Genomic DNA, 24,629 nt, shown 5'->3' with positions numbered 1-24,629 from the left:
ACATCATTTGAGTCAATTGGAGGTGTGCCTGTGGGTGTATTCAAGGCCTACCTTCAAACTCAGTGCCTCTTTACTTGACATCATGGGAAAATCAAAAGCAATCTACCAAGACCGCAGAAAAACAATTGTAGACTTCCACAAGTCTAGTTCATTGGTAGCATTTTCCAAACGGCAGAAGGTACCACGTTCATCTGTACAAACAATAGTATGCAAGTATAAACACCATGGGTCCACGCATTCGTCATACCGCTCAGGAAGGAGGCGTGTTCTATCTCTTAGAGATGCACGTACTTTGGTGCGAAAAGTGCAAATCAATCCCAGAACAACAGCAAAGGACCTTGTGAAAATGCTAGAGAAAACAGGTACAAAAGTATCTATATCCACTGTAAAACGAGTCCTATATTGACATAACCTGAAAGGCTGCTCAGTAAGGAAGAAGCCACTGCTCCGAAACTGATTTCAAAAACCCTGACTACGGTTTGCAACTGCACATGGGGACAAATATCGTACATTTTGGAGAAATGTCCTTTGGTCTGATGAAACAAAAATAGAACTGTTGGGCCGTGAAGACCATCGTTATGTTTGGAGGAAAAGGGGGGAAGCTTGCAAGCTGAAGAACACCATCCCAACTGTGAAGCACGGGGGTGGCAGCATCATGTTGTGGAGATGCTTTTTTTTCAGTCAGGAAGTTTGGTCGCAAATGGATCTTCCAAATGGACAATGACCCCAAGCATACTTCCAAAGTTGTAGCAACATGGCTTAAGGACAACAAAGTCAAGGTATTGGAGTGGCCATCACAAAGCCCTGATCTCAATCCCTAAAGAAAATGTGTGGGCAGAACTGAAAAAGCTTGTGTGAGCAAGGAGGCCTACAAACCTGACTCAGTTACACCAGCTCTGTCAGGAGGAATGTGCCAAAATTCACCCAATGTATTGTGAAAGGCTACCTGAAACGTTTGAACCAAGTTAAACAATTTAAAGGCAATGCTACGAAATACTAAATTAGTGTATGCAAATTTCTGACCCACTGGGAATATGATGAAATAAATAAATTCTGAAGTAAATCATTATCTCTACTATAATTCTGACATTTCACATTCTTAAAAATAAAGTTGTGAACCTAACTGACCTAAAACAGGGAATTTTTCCTTGGATTAAATGTCAGGTAGTTGCGAAAAACTGAGTTGAAATGTATTTAGCTAAGGTGTATGTAAGACTTCAACTGTATATCTATCTCTCTCCCACTCTATCTGTCTCTCCCTCTATCTCCATCTCTGTCTCTCTCTCTGTCTCTCCCTCTATCTCCATCTCTGTCTCTCTCCCACTCTATCTCTGTCTCTCCCTCTATCTCCATCACTGTCTATCTCCCTGTCTCTCCCTCTATCTCCATCACTGTCTATCTCTCTGTCTCTCCCTCTATCTCCATCACTGTCTATCTCTCTGTCTCTCCCTCTATCTCCATCACTGTCTATCTCTCTGTCTCTCCCTCTATCTCCATCACTATCTCTCTCTCTGTCTCTCCCTCTATCTCCATCACTATCTCTCTCTCTGTCTCTCCCTCTATCTCCATCTCTGTCTCTCTCTATCTGTCTCTCCCTCTATCTCCATCTCTGTCTCTCTCCCACTCTATCTCTGTCTCTCCCTCTATCTCCATCTCTGTCTCTCTCCCACTCTCTCTCTGTCTCTCCCTCTATCTCCATCACTGTCTCTCTCCCACTCTATCTCTGTCTCTCCCTCTATCTCCATCTCTGTCTCTCTCCCACTCTCTCTCTGTCTCTCCCTCTATCTCCATCACTGTCTATCTCTCTGTCTCTCCCTCTATCTCCATCACTGTCTATCTCTCTGTCTCTCCCTCTATCTCCATCACTGTCTATCTCTCTGTCTCTCCCTCTATCTCCATCACTGTCTATCTCTCTGTCTCTCCCTCTATCTCCATCACTGTCTATCTCTCTGTCTCTCCCTCTATCTCCATCACTATCTCTCTCTCTGTCTCTCCCTCTATCTCCATCACTGTCTATCTCTCTGTCTCTCCCTCTATCTCCATCACTATCTCTCTCTCTGTCTCTCCCTCTATCTCCATCACTGTCTATCTCTCTGTCTCTCCCTCTATCTCCATCACTGTCTATCTCTCTGTCTCTCCCTCTATCTCCATCACTGTCTATCTCTCTGTCTCTCCCTCTATCTCCATCTCTGTCTCTCCCTCTATCTCCATCACTGTCTATCTCTCTGTCTCTCCCTCTATCTCCATCACTGTCTATCTCTCTGTCTCTCCCTCTATCTCCATCACTGTCTATCTCTCTGTCTCTCCCTCTATCTCCATCACTGTCTCTCCCTCTATCTCCATCACTGTCTATCTCTCTGTCTCTCCCTCTATCTCCATCTCTGTCTCTCCCTCTATCTCCATCACTGTCTCTCTCTCTGTCTCTCCCTCTATCTCCATCACTGTCTCTCCCTCTATCTCTCTCTCTGTCTCTCCCTCTATCTCCATCACTGCCTATCTCTCTGTCTCTCCCTCTATCTCCATCACTGTCTATCTCTCTGTCTCTCCCTCTATCTCCATCACTGTCTATCTCTCTGTCTCTCCCTCTATCTCCATCACTGTCTATCTCTCTGTCTCTCCATCTATCTCCATCACTGTCTCTCTCTCTGTCTCTCCCTCTATCTCTGTCTCTCCCTCTATCTCCATCTCTGTCTCTCCCTCTATCTCTATCTCTGTCTCTCCCTCTATCTCCATCTCTGTCTCTCCCTCTATCTCTGTCTCTCCCTCTATCTCCATCTCTGTCTCTCCCTCTATCTCTGTCTCTCCCTCTATCTCCATCACTGTCTATCTCTCTATCTCTGTCTCTCCCTCTATCTCCATCACTGTCTATCTCTCTATCTCTGTCTCTCCCTCTATCTCCATCACTGTCTATCTCTCTATCTCTGTCTCTCCCTCTATCTCCATCACTGTCTATCTCTCTATCTCTGTCTCTCCCTCTATCTCCATCACTGTCTATCTCTCTATCTCTGTCTCTCCCTCTATCTCCATCACTGTCTATCTCTCTATCTCTGTCTCTCCCTCTATCTCCATCACTGTCTATCTCCCACTCTATCTCTGTCTCTCCCTCTATCTCCATCACTGTCTCTCTCCCACTCTATCTCTGTCTCTCCCTCTATCTCCATCACTGTCTCTCTCCCACTCTATCTCTGTCTCTCCCTCTATCTCCATCACTGTCTCTCTCCCACTCTATCTCTGTCTCTCCCTCTATCTCCATCTCTGTCTCTCCCTCTATCTCTGTCTCTCCCTCTATCTCCATCTCTGTCTCTCCCTCTATCTCTGTCTCTCCCTCTATCTCCATCACTGTCTATCTCTCTATCTCTGTCTCTCCCTCTATCTCCATCACTGTCTATCTCTCTATCTCTGTCTCTCCCTCTATCTCCATCACTGTCTATCTCTCTATCTCTGTCTCTCCCTCTATCTCCATCACTGTCTATCTCTCTATCTCTGTCTCTCCCTCTATCTCCATCACTGTCTATCTCTCTATCTCTGTCTCTCCCTCTATCTCCATCACTGTCTATCTCTCTATCTCTGTCTCTCCCTCTATCTCCATCACTGTCTATCTCCCACTCTATCTCTGTCTCTCCCTCTATCTCCATCACTGTCTCTCTCCCACTCTATCTCTGTCTCTCCCTCTATCTCCATCACTGTCTCTCTCCCACTCTATCTCTGTCTCTCCCTCTATCTCCATCACTGTCTCTCTCCCACTCTATCTCTGTCTCTCCCTCTATCTCCATCACTGTCTCTCTCCCACTCTATCTCTGTCTCTCCCTCTATCTCCATCACTATCTCTCTCCCACTCTATCTCTGTCTCTCCCTCTATCTCCATCACTATCTCTCTCCCACTCTATCTCTGTCTCTCCCTCTATCTCCATCACTGTCTCTCTCCCACTCTATCTCTGTCTCTCCCTCTATCTCCATCACTATCTCTCTCCCACTCTATCTCTGTCTCTCCCTCTATCTCCATCAATATCTCTCTCCCACTCTATCTCTGTCTCTCCCTCTATCTCCATCACTGTCTCTCTCCCACTCTATCTCTGTCTCTCCCTCTATCTCCATCACTATCTCTCTCCCACTCTATCTCTGTCTCTCCCTCTATCTCCATCACTATCTCTCTCCCACTCTATCTCTGTCTCTCCCTCTATCTCCATCACTGTCTCTCTCCCACTCTATCTCTGTCTCTCCCTCTATCTCCATCACTATCTCTCTCCCACTCTATCTCTCCCTCTATCTCCATCACTGTCTCTCTCCCACTCTATCTCTGTCTCTCCCTCTATCTCCATCACTGTCTCTCTCCCACTCTATCTCTGTCTCTCCCTCTATCTCCATCACTATCTCTCTCCCACTCTATCTCTGTCTCTCCCTCTATCTCCATCACTGTCTCTCTCCCACTCTATCTCTGTCTCTCCCTCTATCTCCATCACTATCTCTCTCCCACTCTATCTCCCTCTATCTCCATCACTATCTCTCTCCCACTCTATCTCCCTGTCTCTCCCTCTATCTCCATCACTATCTCTCTCCCACTCTATCTCTGTCTCTCCCTCTATCTCCATCACTGTCTATCTCTCTGTCTCTCCCTCTATCTCCATCTCTGTCTCTCTCCCACTCTATCTCTGTCTCTCCCTCTATCTCCATCACTCTCTATCTCCCACTCCATCTCTGTCTCTCTCCCACTCTATCTCTGTCTCTCCCTCTATCTCCATCACTCTCTATCTCCCACTCCATCTCTGTCTCTCTCCCACTCTATCTCTGTCTCTCCCTCTATCTCCATCACTGTCTCTCTCCCACTCTATCTCTGTCTCTCCCTCTATCTCCATCACTATCTCTCTCCCACTCTATCACCCTGTCTCTCCCTCTATCTCCATCACTATCTCTCTCCCACTCTATCTCCCTGTCTCTCCCTCTATCTCCATCACTATCTCTCTCCCACTCTATCTCTGTCTCTCCCTCTATCTCCATCACTGTCTATCTCTCTGTCTCTCCCTCTATCTCCATCTCTGTCTCTCTCCCACTCTATCTCTGTCTCTCCCTCTATCTCCATCACTGTCTATCTCTCTCTGTAATTGCGAAAAACTGAGTTGAAATGTATTTAGGTGATCTCCAAGGTGAAATATGAAACATAAACATAACATATAAACATATAATAGCATCGAAACAAAACATTTGTCGGTAAACTTTCCAAATTGCTTATATTTGAAATTGCGTCCTTGAATTATGCGAGAAATGTTGGTGGAAATGTTTTTATGCGTAAATATTGATATAAATATTGATATATCATTTTGAAGTAAACTTGGAGTCAAGCGATGACATTGTGTGGTGATGTTGTGTTGTCCTCCCACTACGACAAGGGAAACCGTTTACAGATTAAATAAGATATGATGAACGGGGACCTTCTTTCTATAAATATCCAGAGTCTTAATAAATGAAACATGGAACAGAAAGAGAACCACCAGTAGCGCACATATCCATATCTTATTCTGGTGACATGATGCTCAATGCTTCGGCTTTCTTCTTGACAGGTAAAAAAGTAAAAATAATTATTGCTCTTTTGGCCATAATACATATCTCATCATTACACCTGGGAGTCAGCAAGCAAGGGAGTGAATTTAATAATAAATGAAACATGGAACAGAACGAGAACCACCAGTAGCGCACAGACATGAAACTCAGTAACATAATCAATAACACCTGAGGAAACAACCAAAGGGGAGTGACAGATAGGTGGGATGTAATCAGGAAGTTGGGATGTAATCAGGAAGTTGGGATGTAATCAGGAAGTTGGGATGTAATCAGGAAGTTGGGATGTAATCAGGAAGGTGGGATGTAATCAGGAAGTTGGGATGTAATCAGGAAGTTGGGATGTAATCAGGAAGTTGGGATGTAATCAGGAAGGTGGGATGTCATCAGGAAGGTGGGATGTAATCAGGAAGTTGGGATGTAATCAGGAAGGTGGGATGTAATCAGGAAGGCGGGATGAAATATGAAATAGTTTTGTTTAATTTAGTTTCAGGTCCAACACTAAACCATGTGCTCCCACAGGGCTAACTCAGCTGTCTCTTCCGTGGGAAAGAAGTACTACTAGTGACTACTAGCTACTACTAGCAACTATTAGCTACTACTAGCAACTATTAGCTACTACTAAAGACTACTAGCAACTATTAGCTACTACTAGCAACTATTAGCTACTACTAGCAACTATTAGCTATTACTAAATACTACTAGCAACTATTAGCTACTACTAGCAACTATTAGCTACCACTAGCTACTACTAGCTACTACTAGCAACTATTAGCTACTGCTAGCTACTACTAGCGACTACTAGCAACTATTAGCTACTACTAGCTACTACTAGTGACTACTAGGTAATACTAGCTACTACTAGTGACTACTAGCTACTATTAGCAACTATTAGCTACTACTAGCAACTATTAGCTACCACTAGCTACTACTAGCTACTACTAGCAACTATTAGCTACTACTAGCTACTACTAGCGACTACTAGCAACTATTAGCTACTATTAGCTACTACTAGTGACTACTAGGTAATACTAGCTACTACTTAGTGACTACTAGCTACAACTAGCAACTATTAGCTACTAGTAGCAACTATTAGCTACTACTAGTGACCACTAGCTACTACTAGCAACTACTAGCTACTACTAGTGACTACTAGGTAATACTAGCTACTACTAGTGACTACTAGCTACTACTAGCAACTATTAGCTACTACTAGCAACTATTAGCTACCACTAGCTACTACTAGCTACTACTAGCAACTATTAGCTACTACTAGCTACTACTAGCGACTACTAGCAACTATTAGCTACTATTAGCTACTACTAGTGACTACTAGGTAATACTAGCTACTACTTAGTGACTACTAGCTACAACTAGCAACTATTAGCTACTAGTAGCAACTATTAGCTACTACTAGTGACCACTAGCTACTACTAGCAACTATTAGCTACTACTAGTGACTACTAGCTTCTACTAGCAACTATTAGCTACTAGTAGCAACTATTAGCTACTACTAGTGACCACTAGCTACTACTAGCAACTATTAGCTACTACTAGTGACTACTAGCAACTATTAGCTACTACTAGCTACTACTAGTGACTACTAGGTAATATTAGCTACTACTAGTAACTACTAGCTACTACTGGCAACTATTAGCTACTACTAGCAACTATTAGCTACCACTAGATACTACTAGCTACTACTAGCAACTATTAGCTACTACTAGCTACTACTAGCTACTACTAGCAACTATTAGCTACTATTAGTGACTACTAGCAACTATTAGCTACTACTAGCTACTACTAGCGAATACTAGCAACTTTTAGCTACTACTAGCTACTGCTATTGACTACTAGGTAATACTAGCTACTACTAGTGACTACTAGCAACTATTAGCTACTACTAGCAACTATTAGCTACTACTAGTGACTACTAGCTACTACTAGGTAATACTAGCAACTATTAGCTACTACTAGCTACTACTAGCGAATACTAGCAACTATTAGCTACTACTAGCTACTGCTAGTGACTACTAGGTAATACTAGCTACTACTAGTGACTACTAGCAACTATTAGCTACTACTAGCAACTATTAGCTACTACTAGTGACTACTAGCTACTACTAGCAACTATTAGCTACTACTAGCTACTACTAGGTAAAACTAGCTACAACTAGTGACTACTAGCTACTACTAGCAACTATTAGCTATTACTAGCAACTATTAGCTACTACTAGCTACTACTAGGTAAAACTAGCTACAACTAGTGACTACTAGCTACTACTAGCAACTATTAGCTACTACTAGCTACTACTAGGTAAAACTAGCTACAACTAGTGACCACTAGCTACTACTAGCAACTATTAGCTACTACTAGTGACTACTAGCAACTATTAGCTAGTACTAGCTACTACTAGTGACTACTAGGTAATATTAGCTACTACTAGTAACTACTAGCTACTACTGGAAACTATTAGCTACTACTAGCAACTATTAGCTACCACTAGATACTACTAGCTACTACTAGCTACTACTAGCTACTACTAGCTACTACTAGCAACTATTAGCTACTATTAGTGACTACTAGCAACTATTAGCTACTACTAGCTACTACTAGCGAATACTAGCAACTTTTAGCTACTACTAGCTACTGCTATTGACTACTAGGTAATACTAGCTACTACTAGTGACTACTAGCAACTATTAGCTACTACTAGCAACTATTAGCTACTACTAGTGACTACTAGCTACTACTAGGTAATACTAGCAACTATTAGCTACTACTAGCTACTACTCGCGAATACTTGCAACTTTTAGCTACTACTAGCTACTGCTAGTGACTACTAGGTAATACTAGCTACTACTAGTGACTACTAGCAACTATTAGCTACTACTAGCAACTATTAGCTACTACTAGTGACTACTAGCTACTACTAGCGAATACTAGCAACTATTAGCTACTACTAGCTACTGCTAGTGACTACTAGGTAATACTAGCTACTACTAGTGACTACTAGCAACTATTAGCTACTACTAGCAACTATTAGCTACTACTAGTGACTACTAGCTACTACTAGCAACTATTAGCTACTACTAGCTACTACTAGGTAAAACTAGCTACAACTAGTTACTACTAGCTACTACTAGAAACTATTAGCTATTACTAGCAACTATTAGCTACTACTAAATACTACTAGCTACTACTAGCAACTATTAGCTATTACTAGCTACTACTAGTGACTACTAGCAACTATTAGCTACTACTAAAGTATACTAGCAACTATTAGCTACTACGAGCTACTACTAGTGACTACTAGCAACTATTAGCTACTACTAGCTACTACTAGTGACTACTAGGTAATACTAGCTACTACTAGCTACTCGACCCCGCCCTGTGCAACTGGGTACTGGACTTCCTGACGGGCCGCACCCAGGTGTTGAGGGTAGGCAACAACATCTCCACCCCGCTGATCCTCAACACTGGGGCCCCACAAGGGTGCGTTCTGAGCCCTCTCCTGTACTCCCTGTTCACCCACGACTGCTTGGCCACGCACGCCTCCAACTCAATCATCAGTGGTAGGCATGATTACCAACAACGACGAGACGGCCTACAGGGAGGAGGTGAGGGCCCTCGGAGTGTGGTGTCAGGAAAATAACCTCACACTCAACGTCAACATAACTAAGGAGATGATTGTGGACTTCAGGAAACAGCAGAGGGAACACCCCCCTATCCACATCAATGGAACAGTAGTGGAGAGGGTAGTAAGTTTTAAGTTCCTCGGCGTACACATCACAGACAAACTGAATTGGTCCACCCACACAGACAGCATCGTGAAGAAGTCGCAGCAGCGCCTCTTCAACCTCAGGAGGCTGAAGAAATTTGGCTTGTCACCAAAAGCACTCACAAACTTCTACAGATGCACAATTGAGAGCATCCTGTCGGGCTGTATCACCGCCTGGTACGGCAACTGCTCCGCCCACAACCGTAAGGCTCTCCAGAGGGTAGTGAGGTCTGCACAACGCATCACCGGGGGCAAACTACCTGCCCTCCAGGACACCTACACCACCCGATGTCACAGGAAGGCCATAAAGATCATGAAGGACAGCAACCATCCGAGCCACTGCCTGTTCACCCCGCTATCATCAGACTGTTAAACAGCCACCACTAACATTGAGTGGCTGCTGCCAACACACTGACTCAACTCCAGTGACTTTAATAATGGGAATTGATGTAAAATATATCACTAGCCACTTTAAACAATGCTACCTAATATAATGTTTACATACCCTACATTATTAATCTCATATGTATACGTATATACTGTACTCTATATCATCTACTGCATCCTTATGTAATACATGTATCACTAGCCACTTTAACTATGCCACTTTGTTTACATACTCATCTCATATGTATATACTGCACTCAATACCATCTACTGTATCTTGCCTATGCCGCTCTGTACCATCACTCATTCATATATCTTTATGTACATATTCTTTATCCCCTTACACTTGTGTCTATAAGGTAGTAGTTTTGGAATTGTTAGCTAGATTACTTGTTGGTTATTACTGCATTGTCGGAACTAGAAGCACAAGCATTTCGCTACACTCGCACTAACATCTGCTAACCATGTGTATGTGACAAATAAAATTTGATTGGATTTGATTTGATTTACAAGTGACTATTTGCTACTACTAGGACTACTAGCATCTATTAGCTACCAGTAGCTACTACTAGTGACTACTAGCTACTACTAGTGACCACAAGTGACTATTTGCTACTACTAGTGACTACTAGCTACTGCTAGTGACTACAAGCTACTACTTGTTACTACTAGCTACTGCTTGTTACTACTAGCTACTTCTAGCTGCTACTATTGACTACTATTGACTACTAGTTACTACTAGTGACTGCTATCTACTACTAGCTACTACGAGTGACTACAAGCTACTACTAGTTACTACTAGCTACTTCTTGCTACTACTAGCTACTACCAGCTTGCCTCCATGGATTGATGAACTATTCTCCAACATGTCCAACATTCCTTACCTTACACATAGTGTTCCTGTGTTGTATCTATGTTTATCTGTCTCTTCATCTCTCACTCCTCTCCCTCCTCCTCTCCCTCCTCTTCCTCCTCCTCTTCCTCCTTCTCACTACTCTTCCTCCTCCTCTCCCTCCTCTTTCCTTCCTCTCATCATCCTTCTCTCACTCCTCTTCCTCCTCCTCTCCCTCCTTCTCACTACTCTTGCTCCTCCTCTCACTCCTCTCCCTCCTCCTCTCCCTCCTCTTCCTCCTCCTCTCTTCCACCTCCTCTCCCTCCTTTCACTACTCTTGCTCCTCCTCTCACTCCTCCTCTCCCTCATCTTCCTCCTCCTCTCTTCCTCCTTCTCACTACTCTTCCTCCTCCTCTCTTCCTCCTCCTCTCCCTCCGTTCTTCCTCCTTCTCTCCCTCCTCCTCACCCCCTCTTCCTCCTCCTCTTTCTCCTCCTCTCCCTCCTCTCTTCCTCCTCCTCTCCCTCCTTCTCACTCCTCTACCTCCTCTCCCTCCTCTCTCCTTCCTCTTCCTCCTCCTCTCCCTCCTCCTCTCATCCTCCTCTCTTCCTCCTCTTCTCTTCCTCCTCCTCTTCCTCCTCCTCTCTCTCCTTCTCACTACTCTTCCTCCTCTTCGCCCTCCTCTCTCCTTCCCCTTCCTCCTCCTCTCATCCTCCTCTCTTCCTCCTCCTCTCTTCCTCCTCCTCTCACTCCTCTCACTCCTCTCCCTCCTCCTCTCCGTCCTATTCCTCGTCCTCTCTTCCTCCTCTCCCTCCTCTCTTCCTCCTCCTCTCCCTCCTCTCTCCCTTCTCTTCTTCCTCCTCCTCTCTCCTTTCTCTTCCTCCTCCTCTCTCACTCCTCTTCCTTCTCCTCTTCCTCCTCTTCCTCCCCTCCTCCTCTCTTCCTCCTCTCTTCCTCCTCTCTTCCTCCTCCTCTCTCCCTCCTCTTCTTCCTCCTCCTCTCTCCCTCCTCTTCTCACTCCTCTCCCTCTTCCTCTCTCCCTCCTCTTCTACCTCCTCCTCTCTCCCTCCTCTTCTCACTCCTCCTCTTCATCCTCCTCTCACTCCTCTTCCTCCTCCTCCTCTCTTACTCCTCTTCCCTCTCTCCTTCCTCTTCCTCCTCTTCATCCACCTCTCCCTCCTCGTCTCTCACTCCACTCTTTTTCTCTGTCTCATTCTCTCTTTCTCAGGTGAGTCGCTGCCATTGGCAACGTCCAATCAGGTTCTAATCCGATTCACCTCCAAAGGCCAATCCAGCTCCAAAGGATTCCACCTGGTGTATCAAGGTAAGACACACACACAGACACAGACAGACAGACAGACAGACAGACAGACAGACAGACAGACAGACACACACACAGACAGACAGACAGACAGACAGACAGACAGACAGACAGACAGACAGACACAGACAGACAGACAGACAGACAGACAGACAGACAGACAGACAGACAGACAGACAGACAGACAGACAGACAGACAGACAGACAGACAGACAGACAGACAGACAGACAGACAGACAGACAGACAGACAGACAGACAGACAGACAGACAGACATACAGACAGACAGACAGACAGACACACACAGACACACACACACACACACACCGAGACAGACACACAGACACACACACACACACACACACACACACACTGCAGCACATCTCTCCCCTCTCTGTACCTCTCAGCCTGTTCTAACAAGCCTGTTTCTCTACATAATGGATGACTGGGCTTTTAGGCACAGCAGTACCCTAGCACGATACCAATCCTCTAACACGTGTGTGTGTGCACGTGTCTGTGTTTTTATGCGCCTCTGTGTTTCAGCGGTTTCTGTGTGTGTGTGTGTGTGTGTGTGTGTGTGCGTGCCTTCAAGTGTGTGTTTGTACGTGCCGTGTCCTTAAATATAGTTCTGTTTCTATGATGTTTAACTTTGCTACAGAGTTACCTATAGGTCTCTATCTATGATGTTTAACTGTGCTACAGAGTTACCTATAGGTCTCTATCTATGATGTTTAACTGTGCTACAGAGTTACCTAAAGGCTCTCAGGCTCCTAGATACTCACTACTTGGTAAAGCTACAGTGACCAAACAACACTCTTCTTCTCTTCCTCTACAGCGGTGCCAAGGACCAGTGCCACCCAGTGCACTTCAGTCCCAGAGCCCAGGAACGGGAGGAGGACGGGGAATAACTTTGCCGTGGGAGCCGTGATCCGCTTTGAATGTTCCCCCGGATACGTACTGGAGGGATCCGCCGCCATAGAGTGTCTGACTGTCCCCAACGCCCTGGCTAACTGGAACGCATCCATACCCAGCTGTATAGGTAGGACACAGAGACACACCTGTATAGGTAGGACACAGAGACACACCTGTATAGGTAGGACACAGAGACACACCTGTATAGGTAGGACACAGAGACACACCTGTATAGGTAGGACACAGAGACATACCTGTATAGGTAGGACACAGAGACACACCTGTATAGGTAGGACACAGAGACACACCTGTATAGGAAGGACACAGAGACACACCTGTATAGGTAGGACACAGAGACACACCTGTATAGGTAGGACACAGAGACACACCTGTATAGGTAGGACACAGAGACACACCTGTATAGGTAGGACACAGAGACACACCTGTATAGGTAGGACACAGAGACACACCTGTATAGGTAGGACACAGAGACACACCTGTATAGGTAGGACACAGAGACACACCTGTATAGGTAGGACACAGAGACACACCTGTATAGGTAGGACACAGATACACACCTGTATAGGTAGGACACAGAGACACACCTGTATAGGTATGACACAGAGACACACCTGTATAGGAAGGACACAGAGACACACCTGTATAGGTAGGACACACAGATACACCTGTATAAGTAGGACACAGAGACACACCTGTATAGGTAGGACACAGAGACACACCTGTATAGGTAGGACACAGAGACACACCTGTATAGGTAGGACACAGAGACACACCTGTATAGGTAGGACACAGAGACACACCTGTATAGGTAGGACACAGAGACCCCTGTATAGGTCGGACACAGAGACACACACACACCTACACACACCTGTGTCCTCTGATATGGAGGGACTAATTAGCCCCAGCCGTCCCGTCGACACTAGCAACAAGTCCTAACGCATCGACCCTGGCAACCATTCCAAACGCTTCGACCCTAGCAACCAGTCCAAACGCATCGACCCTAGCAACCAGTCCAAACGCATCGACCCTAACAACCAGTCCAAACGCAGCCATGAGGCACACAGGTGGCAGTACTGCTACGGGTCAAACACACATGCAAGCACACACACACACACACACACTCCTTGAAACCCGCTGGTGAGGCAGATGTTCACCTGTGCAGCCGCCAGATGTTCTGTTAATCAGCCTGTGGCAGCAAGCAGGGAACATTGTGTTAGAAGATACAGAATGGATTCCACTGTGTTAGACGATTCAACACAGATACAGAATGGATTCCACTGTGTGTGCCTTGCATTACATATTTTCGTGATTTCATGATATTTCAGATTTCCGTTCTCTAAATGATCATTTGTTGGTAAATGTTCTTCTCTGTCTTTCTCGCTATTTCAGTTAGTCCCCCCGTCATCCCTCTCCACTGCCTCTCTCTCTCTTCCTCCTGTCCAGTACCATGTGGTGGTAATCTGACCCTCTCCCCTCCCTCTTCCCTCCCCCTCTCTCTCTCCCCCTCTCTCTCTCTCTCTCTCTCTCTCTCTCTTCCTCCTGTCCAGTACCATGTGGTGGAAATCTGACCCTCTCCCCTCCCTCTCCCCTCCCTCTCTCTCTCTCTTCCTCCTGTCCAGTACCATGTGGTGGTAATTTGACTCTCTCCCCTCCTTCTCTCTCTCTCTCTTCCTCCCTCCAGTACCATGTGGTGGTAATCTGGCCCAGCGGACCGGTACCATCCTGTCTCCTGGTTTTCCTGAGCCCTATCTCAACAGTCTCAACTGTGTCTGGAAGATCACGGTCCCGGAAGGATCAGGAATACAGGTATAAACCTTCAACTGTCTGGACTGTCCTCTAGACTGTCCGCTACACTGTCCGCTAGACTGTCCTCTAGACTGTCTGCTAGACTGTCCTCTAGACTGTCCTCTAGACTATCTGCTAGACTGTCCTCTAGACTGTTCGCTAGACTGTTCTCTAGACTGTCCTCTAGACTGTCCGCTAGACTGTCCTCTAGACTGTCCTCTAGACTCTCCTTTAGACTCTCCTCTAGACTGTCCTCTAGACTGTCCTCTAGACTCTCCTCTAGACTGTCCGCTAGACTGTCCTCTGGACTGTCATCTAGACTGTCCACTAGACTGTCCGCTCGACTGTCCTCTAGACTGTCCTCTAGACTGTCCAGTAGACTGTCCACTAGACTGTCCTCTAGTCTGTCATCTAGACTGTCCTCTAGACTGTCCACTAGACTGTTCGCTAGACTGTTCTCTAGACTGTCCTCTAGACTGTCCGCTAGACTGTCCTCTAGACTGTCCTCTAGACTCTCCTTTAGACTCTCCTCTAGACTGTCCTCTAGACTGTCCTCTAGACTCTCCTCTAGACTGTCCGCTAGACTGTCCTCTGGACTGTCATCTAGACTGTCCACTAGACTGTCCGCTCGACTGTCCTCTAGACTGTCCTCTAGACTGTCCGCTAGACTGTCCTCTAGACTGTCCTCTAGACTGTCCAGTAGACTGTCCACTAGACTGTCCTCTAGTCTGTCCTCTAGACTGTCCTCTAGACTGTCCAGTAGACTGTCCACTAGACTGTCCTCTAGACTGTCCACTAGACTGTCCTCTAGTCTGTCATCTAGACTGTCCTCTAGACTGTCCAGTAGACTGTCCACTAGACTGTCCTCTAGGCTGTCCTCTAGATATTTAATACAGTCACGCTCCTCTACACGCTTTTTATCAGCTTGTCACGAGTCTCTCTTTTTATCAGACTTTGATTCATCAAAGTTACCTGGAGTCAAGCTGGATTGTACTCCTAGTTGATGCATTAGAAGCATCCGTCCACCCGTCACTGTTCTTCCACTGTCTGTGTTCTGACTGTCACCACAAAAACATCATCAGGACAAAAAAATATAATGTTTGACTGAGTTTATATGAGTCACAAACAGAGTTTTCCAGACGTTTTTTGTTCCTCAAAAGTGTTCTGAAGACAAGCTCCTGCAGTCTTTCATCCTTGGTAACATTTTAGTAAAGTGACATTCATTTTAAGTGTTATAAAACAGTTATGAATGTACTACAAGATGAGAGTTTCACAAAACTTTTTCTTTTAAAGATCTCAAAGAAAAGTAGGCAAATGGGACAAATGTACTTCGGCTTTAATTTTTTTTTTTCCAAGGACACAACTTGTGTCAATAACTTGCCAAGAAACCACAAACATCTTGAAAGAAAACTACAACGTCAACGTTGGCCCCAGCAGGATAAAACTACAACATCAACGTTGGCCCCAGCAAGATAAAACTACAACATCAACGTTGCTGGGCCCCAGCAGGATAAAACTACAACATCAACGTTGCTGGGCCCCAGCAGGATAAAACTACAACATCAACGTTGCTGGGCCCCAGCAGGATAAAACTACAACATCAACGTTGCTGGGCCCCAGCAGGATAAAACTACAACATCAACGTTGCTGGGCCCCAGCAGGATAAAACTACAATGTCAACGTTGCTGGGACCCAGCAGGATAAAACTACAACGTCAACGTTGCTGGGACCCAGCAGGATAAAACTACAACTTCAACGTTAGGCCCAGCAGGATAAAACTACAACATCAACGTTGGACCCAGCAGGATAAAACTACAACATCAACGTTGGGCCCAGCAGGATAAAACTACAACATCAACGTTGGACCCAGCAGGATAAAACTACAACATCAACATTGGGCCCAGCAGGATAAAACTACAACATCAACATTGCTGGGACCCAGCAGGATAAAACTACAACATCAACGTTGGACCCAGCAGGATAAAACTACAACTTCAACGTTGGACCCAGCAGGATAAAACTACAACATCAACGTTGGACCCAGCAGGATTTGCTGTTAAAATAGGAAGATGTGCAGGCTACAGCAACATTGTCAGCTATATTATGAAAATAAATTTTGGGTAGTTAATCAGTTAAAAGTATCTGGTTGATGTTGCAATTTCAATTACTTAACAATTACTTTACAATTACTTTTTAAACTTTTGTTTAACAAAACTTGATTAAACTTGTTCATTTACATGCGATTTAAATCAAGCTAACTAACTAACGTTATTGTTATTTGCAGTAGATAGCTATGTTTGCCACATGGTGAGCTGACATCTCTTCTCTCATTTTATGTTAATCTTCTTCTGATTTCAGCTATAATATTTGCTGGCACGAGTACTCATCCCATTGGCTCTCCAAACTGTCCATGAAATTTCAGCTACCGTGCATTCAGAAACTATTCAGACCCCTTGACTTTTTCCATATTTTGTTATGTTAGAGCCTTATTATAAAATATATTACATTGTTTATCCCCCTTATAAATCTACACACAATATCCCATAATGACGGAAATACCTTATTTACATAAGTATTCAGACCCTTTTCTATGAGACTTGAAACGGAGCTCAGGTGTATACTGTTTCCATTGATCATCCTTGATGTTTTCTACAACTTGATTGGAGTCCACCTGTGGTAAATTGGCCAAGGCTTTCGACTCTGTCAATCACCATATCCTCATCGGCAGACTCGACACTCTTGGTTTCTCAAATGATTGCCTCGCCTGGTTCACCAACTACTTCTCTGATAGAGTTCAGTGTGTCAAATCGGAGGGTCTGCTGTCCGGACCTCTGGCAGTCTCTATGGGGGTGCCACAGGGTTCAATTCTTGGACCGACTCTCTTCTCTGTATACATCAATGAGGTCGCTCTTGCTGCTGGTGAGTCCCTGATCCACCTCTACGCAGACGACACCATTCTGTATACTTCCGGCCCTTCTTTGGACACTGTGTTAACAACCCTCCAGGCAAGCTTCAATGCCATACAACTCTCCTTCCGTGGCCTCCAATTGCTCTTAAATACAAGTAAAACTAAATGCATGCTCTTCAACCGATCGCTACCTGCACCTACCCGCCTGTCCAACATCACTACTCTGGACGGCTCTAACTTAGAATACGTGGACAACTACAAATACTTAGGTGTCTGGTTAGACTGTAAACTCTCCTTCCAGACCCATATCAAATATCTCCAATCCAAAGTTAAATCTAGAATTGGCTTCCTATTTCGCAACAAAGCATCCTTCACTCATGCTGCCAAACATACCCTTGTAAAACTGACCATCCTACCAATCCTCGACTTTGGCGATGTCATTTACAAAATAGCCTCCAATACCCTACTCAACAAATTGGATGCAGTCTATCACAGTGCAATCCGTTTTATCACCAAAGCCCCATATACTACCCACCATTGCGACCTGTACGCTCTCGTTGGCTGGTCCTCGCTTCATACTCGTCGCCAAACCCACTGGCTCCATGTCATCTACAAGACCCTGCTAGGTAAAGTCCCCCCTTATCTCAGCTCGCTGGTCACCATATCATCTCCCACCTGTAGCACACGCTCCAGCAGGTATATCTCTCTAGTCACCCCCAAAACCAATTCTTTCTTTGGCCGCCTCTCCTTCCAGTTCTCTGCTGCCAATGACTGGAACGAACTACAAAAATCTCTGAAACTGGAAACACTTATCTCCCTCACTAGCTTTTAAGCACCAACTGTCAGAGCAGCTCACAGATTACTGCACCTGTACATAGACCACCTATAATTTAGCCCAAACAACTACCTCTTTCCCAACTGTATTTAATTTTAATTTATTTATTTATTTTGCTCCTTTGCACCCCATTATTTTTATTTCTACTTTGCACATTCTTCCATTGCAAAACTACCATTCCAGTATTTTACTTGCTATATTGTATTTACTTTGCCATCATGGCCTTTTTGCCTTTACCTCCCTTCTCACCTCATTTGCTCACATTGTATATAGACTTGTTTATACTGCATTATTGACTGTATGTTTGTTTTTACTCCATGTGTAACTCTGTGTCGTTTTATCTGTCGAACTGCTTTGCTTTATCTTGGCCAGGTCGCAATTGTAAATGAGAACTTGTTCTCAACTTGCCTACCTGGTTAAATAAAGGTAAAATAAAATAAATAAATAAAATTCAATTGATTGGACATGATATGGAAAGACACACACCTGTCTATGTAAGGTCCCACAGTTGATAGTGCATGCCAGAGCGAAAACCAAGCCATGAGGTCAAAGGAATTGTCCATAGAGCTCAGAGAGGCACCTAAAGACTCTCAGACCATGTGAAACAATATTCTCTGGTCTGATGAAACCAAGATTGCACTCTATGGTCTGAATGCCAAGGATCACGGTTAGATGAAACCTGACACCATCCCTACGGGGAAGCATGGTGGTGGCAGCATCATGCTGTGGGGATGTTTTTCAGCTGCAGGGACAGGGAGACTAGTCAGGATCGAGGGAAAGCTGAACAGAGCAAAGTACAGAGCTGCTTGCTGAAAACATGCTCCAGAGCGCTCAGGACCTCAGACTGGGGTGAAGGTTCATCTTCCAACAGGGCAGCAACCCTAAGCACACAACCAAGACAACGCAAGAGTGGCTTCGGGAATGTCCTTGAGTGGCCCAGCCAGAGCCCGGACTTGAACCGAATCAAACATCTTTGGAGAGACCTAAACAATAGCTATGCAGTGACGCTATCCTTCCACCCCGACAGAGCTTGAGAGGATCTGCAGAGAAGAATGGGAGGAACTCCCCAAAAACAGATGTGACAAGCTTGTAGCATCATACCCAAGAAGACTCCAGGTTGTAATCGCTGCCAAAGGTGCTTCAACAAAGTACTGAGTAAATTTGCACGCCCAATTTTTCTGTTTTTGATTTGTTAAAAAAGTTTGAAATATCCAATAAATGTCGTTCCACTTCATGATTGTGTACAGTTTTATATCTTTATGTTTGAAGCCTGAAATGTGGCAAAAGGTCGCAAAGTTCAAGGGGGCCGAATACTTTCGCAAGGCACTGTATATATATATATATATATATATATATATATAGGGATGGTAACAATAATTAACCAATAACGCAGTTCAAGAAATAGAGTTAAGTAAATACTGCATTGTTGGTTAAATGATTGTAATGCATTTCACTGTAAGTAAGCATTGCACAAAAATCTATTTGATTTGTTATGGGTCCACAGACAACACATCTACTGTCCCAGTACTGAGGTTAGTTGAAGTTTGTACATTTGACTTTCCCGAATTGGACCCTTTGAAATTATACCAGAGGCTGCTCCACCGGCAGAAAAGAGGTATTCGGTGTTTGTCCAACCCAGCAGGCGGGAACACCATCCATCGCTTCCGAGTATACTACTTGCTAATGTTCAGTCTCTGGACAATGAAGTAGACGAGCTCAGGACGAGGATCTCCTTCCAGAGAGACATCAGGGACTGTAAACTCTATTTCACGGAATCATGGCTCTCTCTCTCTACTGTCCTCAGTCAGTCAGTAAAGCAAAGGCAAGCTTTTTCAAGCAGAAATGTGCATCCTGTAGCTCTAACTCCAAATAGTTCTGGGACACTGTAAAGTCCATGGAGAACAAGAGCACCTCCTCCCAGCTGCCCACTGCACTGAGGCTAGGTAACACGGTCACCACCGATAAATCCATGATAATCAAAAACGTCAACAAGCATTTCTCAACGGCTGGCCATGACTTCCTCCTGGCTACTCCAACCTCGGCAAACAGCTCCACCCCCCCCCCCGACTCTGTCAATCACCATATTCTTATCGGCAGACTCAGTAGCCTCGGTTTTTCTAATGACTGCCTTGCCTGGTTCACCAACTACTTTGCAGACAGAGTTCAGTGTGGCATGCTGTCCGGTCCTCTGACAGTCTCTATGGGGGTGCTATGTGGGTGCCACAGGGTTCAATTCAAGACTATTTTCTCTGTATATATCAATGATGTTGCTCTTGCTGCGGGAGATTCCCTGATCCACCTCTACGCAGACGACACCATTCTGTATACTTCTGGCCCTTCCTTGGACACTGTGCTATCTAACCTCCAAACGAGCTTAAATGCCATACAACACTCCTTCCGTGGCCTCCAACTGCACTTAAACGCTAGTAAAACCAAATGCCTCTCCTCTCCTCTCCTCTCCTCTCCTCTCCTCTCCTCTCCTCTCCTCTCCTCTCCTCTCCTCTCCTCTCCTCTCCTCTCCTCTCCTCTCCTCTCCTCTCCTCTCCTCTCCTCTCCTCTCCTCTCCTCTCCTCTCCTCTCATCTCTTCTCCTCTCCTTTCTTCTCCTCTCCTCTCATCTCTTCTCCTCTCCTGTCCTCATATCTCCTCTTTCTCTCTCCTCTCCTCAGATCCAGGTGATCAGTTTTGTGACTGAACAGAACTGGGATTCTCTAGAGGTGTTTGATGGAGGAGACAACAGCGACACCATGCTGGGGAGCTTCTCAGGTGAGTCACTCTATCCTTCTCTATTTCCGTCTCTTTCTCTCTCTCTCTTTCTATGTGTGTTGGTGGAGTGTTGCACCATGCTGTTTAACTTAGGTGAGGATGGTTAAAGTATTTTTTTCAAAAACCACCAAATATATCCATGACTCCCATGAGTTGCTCAATACTACCACCACAGCCTGTCCGTTACCAGTGAGTAACCCCCCTGTTACTCTGCTGCTCAATAGATGAAACAGAGAGAAGCAGCAAGTCACTATTGATCTGCGTTACAGACGGTTGAGTGTATCAATACTCACTCGAGCTCAAAGAGAGGAGAAGCGTATTAGAATGCGTACGGTTGAACACCATGGTGTTAAGCCAATCAGAGTGAATCAGAGCAGGCCATGTGACCAGGGTGTAGTAGAACCAAGGATTCCATCAGTCCTCTGGCTTCAGTGATCATTTCACTGTAAAGTGATGTAGATGTGACAAATATCATGTTTTATTTGACCTTTTATTTACTAGGCAAGTTAAGAACAGATTCTTATTTTCAATGACGGCCTACCGGGGAACAGTGGGTTAACTGCCTGTTCAGGGGCAGAATGACAGATTTGTACCTTGTCAGCTCAGGGATTTGATCCAGCAACCTTTTCGGTTACTAGTTCAATGCTCTAACTACTAGGTTACCTGCCTCTAACCACTAGACTACCTGCTCTAACCACTAGGCTACCCTGCTCTAACTACTAGGTTACCTGCCTCTAACCACTAGACTACCTGCTCTAACCACTAGGCTACCTGATCTAACCACTAGGCTACCTGCTCTAACCACTAGGCTACCTGCTCTAACCACTAGGCTACCTGCCTCTAACCACTAGACTACCTGCCTCTAACCACTAGGCTACCTGCTCTAACCACTAGACTACCTGCCTCTAACCACTAGACTACCTGCCTCTAACCACTAGGCTACCTGCTCTAACCTCTAGGCTACCTGCTCTAACCACTAGGCTACCTGCTCTAACCACTAGGCTACCTGCTCTAACCACTAGGCTACCTGCTCTAACCACTAGGCTACCTGCTCTAACCACTAGGATACCTGCTCTAACCACTAGGCTACCTGCTCTAACCACTAGGCTACCTGCTCTAACCACTAGACTACCTGCTCTAACCTAGACTACCTGCCTCTAACCACTAGGCTACCTGCTCTAACCACTAGGCTACCTGCTCTAACCACTAGACTACCTGCTCTAACCACTAGGCTACCTGCTCTAACCACTAGGCTACCTGCTCAAACCACTAGGCTACCTGCTCTAACCACTAGGCTACCTGCTCTAACCACTAGGCTACCTGCTCTAACCACTAGACTACCTGCTCTAACCACTAGACTACCTGCTCTAACCACTAGGCTACCTGCTCTAACCACTAGGCTACCTGCTCTAACCACTAGGCTACCTGCTCTAACCACTAGGCTACCTGCTCTAACCACTAGGCTACCTGCCTCTAACTACTAGGCTACCTGCCTCTAACCACTAGGCTACCTGCCTCTAACCACTAGACTACCTGCCTCTAACCACTAGGCTACCTGCTCTAACCAATAGGCTACCTGCTCTAACCACTAGGCTACCTGCTCTAACCAATAGGCTACCTGCTCTAACTACTAGGTTACCTGCTCTAACCACTAGGCTACCTGCTCTAACCACTAGCCTACCTGCTCTAACCACTAGGCTACCTGCTCTAACCAGTAGACTACCTGCTCTAACCACTAGGCTACCTGCTCTAACCAATAGGCTACCTGCTCTAACCAATAGGCTACCTGCTCTAACCACTAGGCTACCTGCCTCTAACCACTAGGCTACCTGCTCTAACCACTGGGCTACCTGCTCTAACCACTAGGCTACCTGCTCTAACCACTAGGCTACCTGCTCTAACCACTAGGCTACCTGCCTCTAACCACTAGACTACCTGCCTCTAACCACTAGACTACCTGCTCTAACCACTAGGCTACCTGCCTCTAACCACTAGGCTACCTACCTCTAACCACTAGGCTACCTGCTCTAACCACTAGGCTACCTGCCTAGAACCACTAGGCTACCTACCTCTAACCACTAGGCTACCTGCTCTAACCAATAGGCTACCTGCTCTAACCACTAGGCTCTAACCACTAGGCTCTAACCACTAGGCTACCTGCCTCTAAATACTAGGCTACCTGCTCTAACCACTAGGCTACCTGCTCTAACCACTAGGCTACCTGCTCTAACCACTAGGCTACCTGCTCTAACCACTAGGCTACCTGCTCTAACCACTAGGCTACCTGCTCTAACCACTAGGCTACCTGCTCTAACCACTAGGCTACCTGCTCTAACCACTAGGCTACCTGCCTCTAACCACTAGGCTACCTGCTCTAACCACTAGACTACCTGCTCTAACCACTAGACTACCTGCTCTAACCACTAGGCTACCTGCCTCTAACCACTAGGCTACCTACCTCTAACCACTAGGCTACCTGCTCTAACCACTAGGCTACCTGCCTCTAACCACTAGGCTACCTACCTCTAACCACTAGGCTACCTGCTCTAACCAATAGGCTACCTGCTCTAACCACTAGGCTACCTGCATCTAACCACTAGGCTACCTGCTCTAACCACTAGGCTACCTTCAACCACTAGGCTACCTGCTCTAACCACTAGGCTACCTGCTCTAACCACTAGGCTACCTGCTCTAACCACTAGACTACCTGCTCTAACCACTAGGCTACCTGCATCTAACCACTAGGCTACCTGCTCTAACCACTAGGCTACCTTCAACCACTAGGCTACCTGCTCTAACCACTAGGCTACCTGCTCTAACCACTAGGCTACCTGCTCTAACCACTAGACTACCTGCTCTAACCACCAGGCTACCTGCTCTAACCACTAGGCTACCTGCTCTAACCACTAGGCTACCTGCCTCTAACCACTCGGCTACCTGCTCTAACCACTAGACTACCTGCTCTAACCACTAGGCTACCTGCTCTAACCACTAGGCTACCTGCTCTAACCACTAGGCTACCTGCTCTAACCACTAGACTACCTGCTCTAACCACTAGGCTACCTGCCTCTAACCACTAGGCTCTAACCACTAGACTACCTGCTCTAACCACTAGGCTACCTGCTCTAACCACTAGGCTACCTGCTCTAACCACTAGGCTACCTGCTCTAACCACTAGACTACCTGCTCTAACCACTAGGCTACCTGCTCTAACCACTAGACTACCTGCCTCTAACCACTAGACTGCCTCTAACCACTAGACTACCTGCTCTAACCACTAGACTACCTGCCTCTAACCACTAGACTACCTGTCTCTAGCCACTAGGCTACCTGCCTCTAACCACTAGACTACCTGCTCTAACCACTAGGCTACCTGCTCTAACCACTAGGCTACCTGCCTCTAACCACTAGGCTACCTGCTCTAACCACTAGACTACCTGCCTCTAACCACTAGGCTACCTGCCTCTAACTGCTAGGCTACCTGCCTCTAACCACTAGGCTACCTGCTCTAACCACTAGACTACCTGCTCT

General features: G+C 45.6%; 1 protein-coding gene across 1 annotated transcript in view; it reads left to right on the top strand.

Moving 5' to 3' along the window:
• Positions 1–24,629, top strand: part of LOC109883181 (CUB and sushi domain-containing protein 2-like) — an 899,659-nt gene that overhangs the window by 687,937 nt on the left and 187,093 nt on the right. The window contains 4 exon segments of the mRNA XM_031794932.1: positions 11,781–11,876; positions 12,708–12,911; positions 14,487–14,611; positions 21,002–21,098. Of these exon segments, the coding sequence (XP_031650792.1) occupies positions 11,781–11,876; positions 12,708–12,911; positions 14,487–14,611; positions 21,002–21,098 (522 nt within the window).

This window comes from Oncorhynchus kisutch, linkage group LG17 (assembly GCF_002021735.2).
Source record: "Oncorhynchus kisutch isolate 150728-3 linkage group LG17, Okis_V2, whole genome shotgun sequence".
Lineage (NCBI taxonomy): Eukaryota > Metazoa > Chordata > Actinopteri > Salmoniformes > Salmonidae > Oncorhynchus > Oncorhynchus kisutch.
The sequence above is the reverse complement of the archived record's forward strand: the minus strand, read 5'-3'. Positions and strand labels throughout refer to the sequence as shown.